Below are 12,085 nucleotides of genomic sequence, written 5' to 3' on the forward strand. Positions count from 1 at the left end.
TATATAGCATGTCTAGAACAGGCAAATCTAGAGAGACAGAAAGTAGATTAGTGGTTGCCTAGGGCTGGGGGAAATTAATCAGTTAATGAGAAGTGACTGTTAATGAGTACAGGCTTCTTTCTGGGGTGAGGAAGGTGCTCTAAAATTGATTATGGTGATGGCTACACAGCTCTGAATATACTAAAAATCACTGAACTGTACACTGTAAAAGGTTATATTTTATAGGATGTGAGTGATATCTCAATAAAGCTGTTTTTAAAAAAGCTATAGAACATATTGTAATATGAAAAACTGAACACCATGGATGCTCCACGGGCAACTGGTTCAAAATATCCATAAGGCACCCCATGGTGCAGTCATTAAAGAGTATTTTCAAAAGTATTTAATGACATGGAAAAATAATTGTGCATACATATATAGAGAGAGTGAAAAAGCAGAATATAAAATAGTACATGTAGAATAATCTCAACTATGCATAAAAAATATTTATCTTACATATTTAAAATTTTATATATTTAAATATATATAAAGATATATAGATGTTCATATAAAAATATATGGACATGTTGTGTTTATATCTATATATATATCTTTAAAAGTGGTTAACTACTAACTCGAATGGCAGTGTGGTGACTGGTTTTATTTCCTGCTTTCTGTTTTTCTTTATTTCCAAATAGCCTATACGCAACAAAAAAACTAAGGAATAAATGTTCCCTTTCAGATCAAAGGGATTCTATTCAGTGTTGGCCAGAATGAGAGGCGGCGTCCCACACGCCACGGCGGGAAAGCACAGGACCGGCCGGTCTGCAGGGCGGTCTGGAAATACCTCCCTTTTGACCCAGAAACTGTCCCTCTGAAGGCCTCCTAGGAAGCCATTCGGAACAAGCACAAAGACCGGGCTCAGAGAGCGTTTGTCACAGCCTTACGTGAACCAGTGAAAAGCTGAAAACAACCTACACGTCCAAAAATAGAGGCTTTTGAGGTCAGTATATTATGGCCGATCCATACAACAAAACACCGCACAGCGGCTGAAATGAGGCACGCATGTGTCTTTTGTCACGGAAAGTGTGCATGACCTGCAGCGAAGTGGGAAAAGCAGGGGGCAAAGCAGGGTATGCGGTATCATCTCGTTTTTGTTTTGAAGTGCACACATGTGACAGGTAGAGAGGAATACGCCAAAGCGTTAACGGGGCTTCCTGGTGGCTGTGGTCCTGCCTCACCCACGGGCTCTCAGCACACCCGAGTGTCCACTTCCTCTCACCCTGGACGCCTCTCTCGTCCTTTCCCTGAGCTGCAACGTTCCAGCAGCCCAGCTTCAGTCACCCAGCTGTGGCCCGCGCCCTCGCAGATGGGGGAGGGACGGTCACCTCAGGGAACACAGCGCCCACCAGCCCTGCCCAGCTGGACTGCCACAGGGCTGGTGCAGGCCTTCCCTCAGACCGGAGCCGGTGCATTCTGGGCTCTTTATTACAACAGGGCATGTCTACCAAGGCATTTATAAAGGCCATCTCTAGGAAGGTGAGCCACTTCCAGCTCCCACTGTCCTAGCTGCAGAAACATACCCCATGTCCAGTAGATCTAAGTTCCAAAACAGAGTGGCCATGTGTCCCCTGGTCCCAAGCCAGGCATCCCCACTGCGGAAAAGAACATGTGTGGCCACTCGGTGTCCTGGAGGTCCCTGCTGCTATCTCAATCTGCATCCCAGAGCACAGATCTCTACTCACTTGATTGAGCCAGTGCTACCAGAAGCTAGAGTTTCTCCGCTTCTTCTATTCCTGTTCTCTGTTTCTCTACTTAGGTTTAAGAGATATGAGGAAGGAGTTGGGGGGCGATGGGGTCGGGGGAATTGAGATCCACTTAGGAGCTATCTGACAATGGAATTAAACTGAAGTGTACCACCTTCGGGAAAGACATCCACGTCAGGTGCTGTTATGGTGGGATGTCAGCATGTTCTTACAGGTATTCCCATAATTAGCAGAAATGACTCGGAATCATCAAAATATGCTCAGTATGTTATCTACGGGCAAAAACAACAACAAAAACCCCACATCTGACCATGACGGGCTAGAAGCAGAGACACCCAGAATCACCTGAATTACGTGATGAGCAACTTGGTCGAAATCCAAGCAAGGGAAGTCTTATAAATTTCACTCGATAACTGAGCACCAGTGATGTCCTAAGCTCCGAGGAGGGCAAACAAAGCAGAGCTCTCTGCCTTTAGGGAGCTCCCCCATGGGCAGGGTGTCTGGTAACGGTACAACTAATTCTAAGACAGTTTTCAGGTCATTCTAACCCACTGTGCTACGACGGTACTGAACATGACTGACTGAATGGGTGAGTCCCAAAGGGCTTCAGAGAAGACAGGGCATGGGAGCTTGAGGGACAGAACTTCCAGGAAGAAACCTGGGCGAGGGCAAGGAGTTAGGTGGAGGGACGGGGGCTGGGGCTGAGGAGAGGGGGGTAGGTGCAAAAGTAGAATGTTCTCTAGTGACCTGAATGTTTCCTCCCTGAGGAAACCTTACCTGGCCCCAGCGAGCTCTGATCCATAGGCCAACAGAGCAAAGGCTCAGAACAAGGGCTCTGGAGTTGGACACTCTTCAGACTGAGTCCCCGCCTGCCACTCAGTAGGAGAACATAGGCCCTGGAACCAGCCTTTGAAGTCGGGTCCTGCCTCTACCACTTTCTGGATGTAGCACCCTCGGAGCTTATCTAACCTCCCTGTACTCAGTGTTCTCATCTGTAGAATGGAAAGAAGAATAGTGCCTACCTCACAGGGTGGTTGTGAAAATTGGCTGAGATGCCCAAATGAAGGGCACAGCACCTGGCACAGAGCAGGCTCTGACATCATTCCTAGTAACCTTACCCAGTTTCATTTCCTTTGTCTATAAATTAGGGATTGGAACGATAAAAGAGGCAGTAAGGCCTAACATGGCACTGGCCCACAGGAGGTTCCCTGTAACTGAAGGAGGTTGGTTTCTGATTCCCAATAAACCCTGCTAACATTACCTGGCCGGGGAAAGAGCTTCCACCCATGGCTGGAAGAACAGATGTGGGAGTTCACTGACATTCCCAGGCTCTGGCTGAAAGCCCTGGTCAAGTCAGACCTCAGGAGACCACAGAAAAGTTTAGGCAACCCGTGAACGTGCGCAGGTCACTTCCACTGCCTACGGCAGGTGCAGGTGGCCCGGGGAGGGGCGTGGGCTGGGCGCGTGCCATCCAAGGGGCAGCTGCGCTCAGCTCCAGCCTGGCTTGCCCTGGGGGAGTGAGGGGACAGCGCTTCCCTGCCTTCCCAAGACGGAAAGCCAAATCATTAATTGTTCCAATTTGGAAATGTTAGCAACTAATTCAAGTGTTGGAAACACTGAACTAAGCCAACCCTGGCCCAGGCGCCTGCAGGCCAGTGGCTCACGATGTCTGATTTAAGATAAACTAATACTCATGGAGTCCTCGATCACAATCACTCCTCAAAAATTCTCAAGACGTGATGAAGAAAGGAAAACCAAAAATATTCTGACACAGAGCTCGGCCAAGAGCCTCTCGAACTCCTCGGGGAACTGGCCTGTCTCCGGGCATTTCTGTGAACCAGAGGGGCAGTTTCCTGTTATTCTACGTTACTTCCAGTGGTTCCCCCACCAAACGCTTATCTTTCAAGCTAACATTTACATCGTGGTCACTGTGTGCCAGGTACTGTTTTAAGCATTTAACATACACTATCTCATGTAATCTTCACAACAACCCAGTAAGAGCCTGATAGATGGGGAAACTGAGGCACAGAGACATTAAAAACCTGTACAAGGTCACAAAGCCAGTACACAACAGTGGTGGGAGTTGGGCCCAGGCAGGTGGCTTAGCACGAGTGCTCATAACCATCACTGCTCGCAGCCTCTCACCTGGCCAACCCAGGCTCTCAGGGCCAGGGGCCTCCGCAGCTGCAGGCCGCTCCCTCTAAGCAAAAGTGACCCTTCTCTTTCCCTGTACACGTGTGACTCTGCATGTGCCCACAGATGTTAGAAACTAGCCAAGGCCAGGTCTCCTATGAGCCAGCCAATGTTTCCCAAGAGCCAGGTGCCTCCGCCCCATGGCTAGGGACCCACTTCTAACCATATGTCACCCAGGGCCAGACTCAGGGACCAAGTCTACTGTCCTCCTTGCTCCCTTTGCATGGCAGCCACAAGACTAAGCTGGCAGTGCCACCTATAGACAGTCTGCTAGCGCCAGGCTGTCTCAGAGCCAATACTAAGACCTGAGCTATTGCTGCTAAGCAGCCCTAGAGCCATCCCCCAACCCTAACTAGCAAACCAACTCCTGGCTACAATGTACCAGGCCCTATGTCAATCAGGTGGCTAAAAACTGCCAGAGGAAGCTTTGTGCTCACTGCAGAATATCATCCCTGGCCTGAAATCACACATACACACACACACACACAGCTCCCATAAACTCAAGGCCCACGAGGTGGCTCAGTGAGCATCGGAGAGAAGAGGGCAGCTGTGTGGCACAGACCCCAGCATACCCCATGACTCAGACAGATGCAAACCCAGGCCAGGTGCTCTCAGGACCCCCTGAGACAGGCTGAAAGGACTGTGCCCATTAAACTGCCAGCATGCCCTGTCAAGAGTGACAGCGTCTTTTCCTAGCCCACAGGGACATTCAGAAGATTAATTAGGATGAACCTGGCAGTATTTGAGGTTACCCGGGGAACATGGTGAATATGTTGCTCCCATCACAAAACTCTTAAGTGTGCCTCGAGCTGGGTCTTTGTTCAGCACTGCACAGGACACCAAGTCAGACAGCTGGCAGCACACAAGGGGCTGGCTCACTGCTGCTCGAGGGTCACCCCACCCAGGGCCCTGGCCTCTGGGCCAGCCACAGTCAGTCACAATGCACGGCTTAGACAGTGGGTGGCAGGAAGGAGAGGAGCTGTTTCAGATGGCCCACTTCCTACTATGGCCTTTAGAAGTCCAGAGTGCCTCTCCTCCTCCAGGAAGCCTTCCTGGCCCTGCTGGCCTGCAGTGACCTCTCCTGCCTCTGAAAAGCTGCTACCCATGTGCAGCTTACCATTTGCTATCTTGTTTGGGGCTGACACTTTAAAACATCATTTAGTAACATTTAGTATGTGCCAGGTTCTGTGCTAAGTGCTTTACTTACATTATCTGAGGTAGCTTCACAGGTCTACGAAGTGGATGTGATTACACCCATTCCACAGGTGAGGAAGGGGCCATGTGGAAAAGTCAAACGATATGTATGCCCTGCCTCCCTGCCATTTCTCTTTCCATGGGACTGCATTCTCTCAAGTCAGATGACAAACTCCTTCAAGGTACCCTTCCTTCTGTCCCCCAAGGCTGAGGGCACATAGTTAAACACTGGATGAATGACTGTTACAATGACAGCCACAGGTAACAACCACTCAGCTCTTAATTAACACGGAGGTGGCATTAATGAATAAAAGTGTGGTCAGCCACATGGCCAACTGGCCATATAATAAGAATCCCTATAAATGTTCTGCAGCATCTTAATTACCAAGAAAAAGACAAGTCCCTGCTTACGTTGCTTATTAATTATCAGGTAACTTTACTGAAATGTTTTTCCTTCATTTCCTCCAGGGATCATTGAAGACCTGAGGCTCTAAGGAAACCACATGTTCCTGGGCAGCAAATTACCCAATGCCAGCCATGGGGCCCACCCCAAGGACCCTGCTAGGAGTTGTCAGAGTTGATGACCAGCCAAGGGCACAGGGGTCAAGATGCAGGCTCCAGGGAGGCTCTGCTGGCTCCAAACAGCGTGACCCCGGGGGATACCCTCCCAGGTCTCACCTTTGGTAGCGTAGGCTTCGGCCAGCAGCCGCAGCCTGTAGGGAGGGACGGCTGTCAGGGGCAAGTCATCGAGGCCCACTCTCGCATAAATGTTGAGAGCTTCCTTATAATCTCCTTCCACATAGTTCAGCTTGGCCATGATCAGATTGGATTCCTGGAGCAATTCTGACTAGAAGGGAAAGGAGAGAAAACACATTTTCTTACCATATTATGGGGGATGCTGCCTGGGGGCCCAGCCATCTGCTGCCGCAGAGCCCAGACTCTCCACAGAGAAACCGCACACACAGGTTCACAGCAAGATGCTCATGGCAGCCCCAAAGTGGGAACGACCCAAACATCTATCAACAGGAGACAGGTAAGCAACATGTGGTGGAGCCACACAGTGGAACGTTACTCAGCCACAGTGAGAAGGAAGCAATGACGCAGCTACAACACGGAGGGGCCTCAAATCATGATGCCAAGTTAGAATGCCAGTCCCGAAAGGCTGCTGAATGGATATGAAATGGTCCGAACACAAAGTTAGAGAGGCAGAGTGTAGATCAGTGTTTGCTCAGGACTGGGAGGGGGAAATGGGAGGAGCCTGTTAATGGTTAGGGGTTTATTTGGGGGGTGATGAAAAAATATTCCAAAATTCAGGTAAAGGGTACACAACCCTGTGAATATTCTAAAAATCACTGAATTGTACACTTTAAACGGGTAGATTATAGGGTGTGTGAATTAAATTTCCATAAAGCTGTTGCAAAACAAAACAGAAACCCTGAGGCTCCTCTCAGGCAGCTGGGCTGGACTGGGGCAAAAATCGAAGGAATGCCTCATGAACAAAACACATAAGCACCTGTGTCAAAAAAGGGAAGCTTTCAGGGCATTCCGGGAGGCCTGCCCACTGCACTGGGCGTGGAACCCCAATAACCAAGGGCAGAGGCTTTCTAAATGGGTGCAAAAATCAGGACTTGCCCTCTTTCCAGGGGCGAACTTTTCTCGCTGAGCCAGTCCATCTTGTTAAGGTTACTGACCCTCGGGCCTGTCCACCTTCCCGTCCAGGCAGGAGAGGCCAGAGGGCAGCTCTGATGGGTCTCAGACTCCTGGCTTCCCCCACCCCCACTCAGAGCAGAAAAAGAAGAGGCCACCCAGCCATCTATATAAGGAAACAGATTTATCACCCTGCCAGGCTTTCTCCTTGGAAGCGGAGCTATACAAGGCTAGGTTTTTCAGCTCACAGACGCACGCTCTGCTATCTACAGCTGCGACGGGGTGGACGGCACAGGGAACCAGCCGGGGCACAGGGCGGGCGCTTCCAGGCACTTCTCCAAAGGGAGCAGAGACAACAGGCAGCGCTGGAGGGGGTGGTGGGAGGGGGCAGGGCAAGGGAAGCTGAGGTGAAAGGGGATCCAAAGGAAGCAAGAAAGGAAAGGCTGGAGAGGGAGACGGAAAGCTGAGTATAAATAGAGAACAGAGAATGGGCAGATGAGTAGGAGGGCGGGGCGCAAGGTTTCCTGTGCCATGGGGATTAGGGTCGTCGCTCGGCACAGGAACATTCCCAGCCTGGTCTCTCCCACACCAACGTACCGGGTCCGATGTCACCAGTAGGAAACCCCACACAGCTCTGGCCACAGAGGCCTGAGACATTCATGAACACATACTTTAGGCAGGAAACTGTGTAGTAAGTGGCACTGTGACTAACCTCCCTGTTTCCTATTATGGGAAAGGGGGTCAGGCTGAGCTCTGGGTCACATGTGACAGCTTACTCCCAGTACCTGGGGAAGATTAGTTCCATTTTCCAAAATAATATGTCACTGAAGCTCTCATCGGAGAGACTTTATTGAGCCAGAAGCTGCCACGGGGTGGTCAGCCAGCCTGGGAGTTGACACACAGGGAGCTGGCCTGATCCCGAGAAGATGAATCATGGCAGTGAGATGCGCTCCGAACACCACCCGGGTGTCCATGGGCACTGTCCCCAGCCACACAGCTCAGAGGGGCTGGCGCCAGCGCCTCCCCACCGTGCCCCTCATCCCAGGGGCACATGGTACCTTGAGGTTCCCTCGGTCCAGGGCGGCGGTGAGGTGCTTGCGGACCTCGGTGAGCTGGGGCCTGGGCCCGCGGGGACTGGCTCCCTGCCGCAGGGGGTGCTCCTTCAGGTACTGCTCCAGCTTCGACTCCCCGAGGAGAAGTTCTGCCATGTCATCTACAGAGGACAGAGGGAGAGGCTAAGTGGGGGTGAGGAATAACCCTGGGGGAACACCCCCCTTGCTCCACGCCCCAGCAAGGCCCCTCTGGAGCTTCATAACCTTGGATGGGGTCCAGGTGGGTGCCATCGTATGGTGCAGTCTGTTCATTAGTAAAGAATGTTCCAGTCGCCTGCACTCAAACGGGGGGTGGCTCAAGCACTGTCATCCCTTGTCACCTAATTACTAATCTAGAAAGACGGTACATTAACACGGAGAGAGCTCTAATTCAGTAGAAAAACACAAAGCTGTCTTGTGATGTATTCAATATGATCTTTACAAAACACACACAAAACCCAGTACTGCGTCTTTCCCACGAGCGATGCGGTGGAATCTCCCAGCCTCCGTGTTCCAGGGCCTTCTGCATGGATACGAGCTGGCAGAATGTCTTCTACAGTCAGATTCTTAAAGCGAGCTTAGGTCAAAATGACCTGCACGCAGGCAGTCTGCTTTTGCCTGAAAGTCAAAACTAGGGACACTGATGACAGGGACGTCTGTACAAAGGCTTCCACCTTAAGAGTGCGATACTTGTAGCTATAGCTTGGTTGTCTGTGCTGGCTTGTCAATAGTACAAAAAGCTCGCTCCAGCAGCGGCTCTTTGGAATCCACACTGCTCTGAAAAAACCCAAACAATCTGCAAACCAGCCTGAACACAGCCTATTTCTCCTGTGATGGGACAGAACACAATTGTATTAAATATAAAAGCTGCTTTAAAAAGTCTGGAGGGATGTACCTCAAACCCATGCTAGCAGTTACCACTGGGGTGCAGGAAAAAGAACTTCAGCTGGGGTTAGTGACCAAATGGACTTTAGCTTTATCTTGAACATTCTGGTCCTAGAAAAACAACAGGTACGTCTACTATCGTGCAATCTAAGATTAACTGAGACTCTGGGGGCAGGTCCACAAAAGGCCAAGAGCCGGACCCACAGCCTTTCCAAGCCCTCAGTGACCCAAAGCTGCTGAACACTGTTCTCAGCAGTGCTTCCGTCTATGTACTGAGTAGCCAAAAATAATCTGTCAGAGGTGAGACCTAGGGTCCTGGGAGAAGCTAAGCGTCACCAAAATGGGCAGAGTTCAGTTACTGAACTCGCGAGTTCTCCAGTTGTCCAAGAAGGAAAAGCAAGTCGCCGAGGATATCAGGCAGGGCCCACAGCAGTGTCCCCACAAAAGACAATGAAGCCACGTCTATAGACAGAGGGCACAGGGACACAAGTGTCACCCAGGGGACGGGACCTGGTGCAGTGCCAGTCAGGGACAAAAGTGATAAGCAGCATCCTCCCGGAAGAACTGACTCCAGCTAATGGAGAAATCTAGGGCTCGGGCGTGAAGGACGCGCAGGCCCGCCAGGGAGTGCCAGGGATTTACGTGCACGGTCCTACAGGCTTGTCAGAAGCATGTTACAGGCAGAATCTGACTGTTGGAAAGCAATACGATCGAAACAGTAATATATCAAAAACTGGGAGGCGCTTCGGAGGGCATGTGCTCAACTTTCAAAACACTGCAATACGTGTTTAAAGAAAAAAAACCACTACGCGACACCAATATTTTAAAAACGTTACTGGACTCGTTTAAGAAATGGTGTCACGCGGTGAAATGTTTAGTTGGAGCTTGACGATTCCTTCAGATTCTCTTTTTCCCCATGAATACTTACTAACACCTTATTTTTTTAAATAGAATACTACTGTTCAATAGAAATATATTCAAACCGCATGTTACTTTAAAAATTTTAGTAGCTATATTAAACAATAAACAGTTGAAATTCATTTTAATAACATGTTTTATTTAACTCAATATATCCAAAATATTATCAGTTTAACAAGTAATCAATATTTTTAAGTTACTGAGGTATTTGCATTCTTTTCTCATGTGAAGTTTTCCAAGCCCACTGTGTACTGTATGCTCACAGCACAGCTCCCTTCGAACCTGCCACGGTTCAGGTGGTCAAGAGCTACACGTGGCTGGTGGCTGTCGTGCTAGATAGGAGCGCGACCACTGCTGATAAAAGTATGTCAGTTTATCTTTACATCTGTCCCTATCCCTAGGATGATTATCACTAGAGCAAAGACAGGAGTTTCCGAGTGATAGGATTCAGGATCATTTTTAATTTCTCACCGTTGTAGTTTGAATTACTTTTATTGAGGAGAATCATTCTATATTACTGCTAGAAAAACTGTAACTCTTCCTAGAAAACTGGGACCTCAACAGTGGTAACTTCTGACTAGTAAGACTACAGTGCACACTGAATTTCTTTTCTGTGTAGTTTAAAATTCCAAAAAATAAAACAAAATACAATGGGTCAGAGTCCTAGATCTAAATTCCAGTTTGGCACTCTGTGACTTTGGCACTCTGATTTAACCTCAGCATTTGGGGGCAATTCTAAGAAAGTCCCTCTGTCCCCCTGAGCTCAGGATTTCTCTCTCCCCATTATTTTCATTATTCCGCATTATTCCGCATTATTCCCCACTTCCCCCCATTGTCCCCCACTGTTCCCCGCCCCTCACCTCGCCACCCTCTGCAGACCCCTGTGACCTTGCCTCTGAACGTGGCTGCTCGGAGCAGAATCCCCAGGCCAGCAATCAGAAAGGACAATCGATCAGGACCTCTGCTACCTGGGACCTCTTAACGCATCAGTGCCCCCTTTATAAAATGGGAACAGTACCACGGCCATAGCAAGAACATGGACCAGAGCTAATGAATTCTAGGGGGAAACGCTGTGCTCTGGGCTTTAAAGGATGTGTAGGATCTGGGCTGGCAAACAGGAGAGAAGGGCAAACCAGGCTGAGGGAAGAGCACAGCATAAGAAAGGTGCGAATCAAGGAAAGTACAGAAACCAAGGGTGGAGAACAGGGCGTGATGAGTGAGAAGACAGAAGGGAGTCGAGCTGGGAGCAGAAGGTGGGGACTTAATGGATCCCCCCACCTCCCTGCTCAGCCCCACCCCACAGGATGCGGAAAGCAGGTCCTGGCCAAGTTTTCCGATTTGCCAGCCCAGGTCACTCCTCGAGCATTGGGAATGCTCTGGAACACGGAGACCACCCCTGGCCATTACTGCTAAATACCCACTAGTCTTTCCAGCACTGATCTTCCCCCATGTGCCCCACCCAAGCCACCCTGAGCTTGCTCCAGGAAACTCAGTCACCCCAAACCAGGGGTTTCTGCATCTGTCTGCCACTCTACAATGTACGGAGAGGTTTGCAGAAGAGCCTGTGTTTATTGGCAGCCCACGAGGTCTGGCACAGGCTCATGCTCAGTAAATGGTGAATTAAGCTGATGACAGGCGGAGGCATTTGGGCTACATTGCCCAGGGTGTGGCCTGGCCCTGCCTGGGTCAGAATCTGCCGGTTGTTCCTAAATATTCATTCTTCCTTTAGTATTCGGAGCCCCAAGTTTTATCAGCGCACACAGCTCCCCAGGTAAAGCCCAGGCCCCCTGGGAGCCAGCTGCTGTCTATGACTAAGTTACGGCCGATGGCATGTGAGGGGTGTTTTATGTGTGCAGCTTCTAGGCGGTGCATTTACAGGGAATGGACTTGGCCTCCAGGTCCTCCTCGCCCTACCCTAGCTGGAACGTGGCTGTGCTGATGGACAATGGTGCATCCCGCCTGGACCCCGGGATGGAAGCCAGCTGCCGAGGACGGCAGAGCAGCGCGACGTCAGGAGCCTTGGTCTCCAACACCCAGAGCTGCCACCAAGCCCTGGAGTGCTGCTTATGATGGATTATTACATGAGAGAGAAGCATTAACTTCTACCTTGTTCTTGCTCAAGTCACTATTACTCTGACCTTTGTCACATAGTTACTGAATCTAGAAAGATGGATACATATTAACACGGAGAGAGCTCTAGTTCAGTAGGAAAACACAAAGTTGTCTAGTGATTCATTCAGTATGGTCTTTACAAAGCACACACGGAGCCCGTGAGTCTTTCTCATCGGTAGTGCAATCTCCTAGCCCTTCCGTGTTCTATGGCCTTCTACATGGATGTGAGCTGCTAGAATGTCCTAATTACATCCCCCAAACACAAGACATGCTGTGAGTTGAGAACCACTATTTGAACGC

At 49.9% G+C, this 12,085-nt stretch overlaps 1 protein-coding gene across 3 annotated transcripts in view; it reads right to left on the bottom strand.

Moving 5' to 3' along the window:
- Positions 1-12,085, bottom strand: part of TTC7B (tetratricopeptide repeat domain 7B) — a 186,495-nt gene that overhangs the window by 155,271 nt on the left and 19,139 nt on the right. For all 3 annotated transcript variants that reach the window (XM_081136224.1, XM_081136223.1, XM_081136222.1), the window contains exons 2-3: positions 7,838-7,992; positions 5,811-5,979 (exon numbers count right to left, since the gene is read on the bottom strand). In XM_081136224.1, the coding sequence (XP_080992350.1) occupies positions 5,811-5,979; positions 7,838-7,992 (324 nt within the window). The remainder of the gene's footprint in view (positions 1-5,810; positions 5,980-7,837; positions 7,993-12,085) is intronic.

This window comes from Miniopterus schreibersii, assembly GCF_964146895.1.
Source record: "Miniopterus schreibersii genome assembly, chromosome: 1".
NCBI classification, from domain to species: Eukaryota; Metazoa; Chordata; class Mammalia; order Chiroptera; family Miniopteridae; genus Miniopterus; species Miniopterus schreibersii.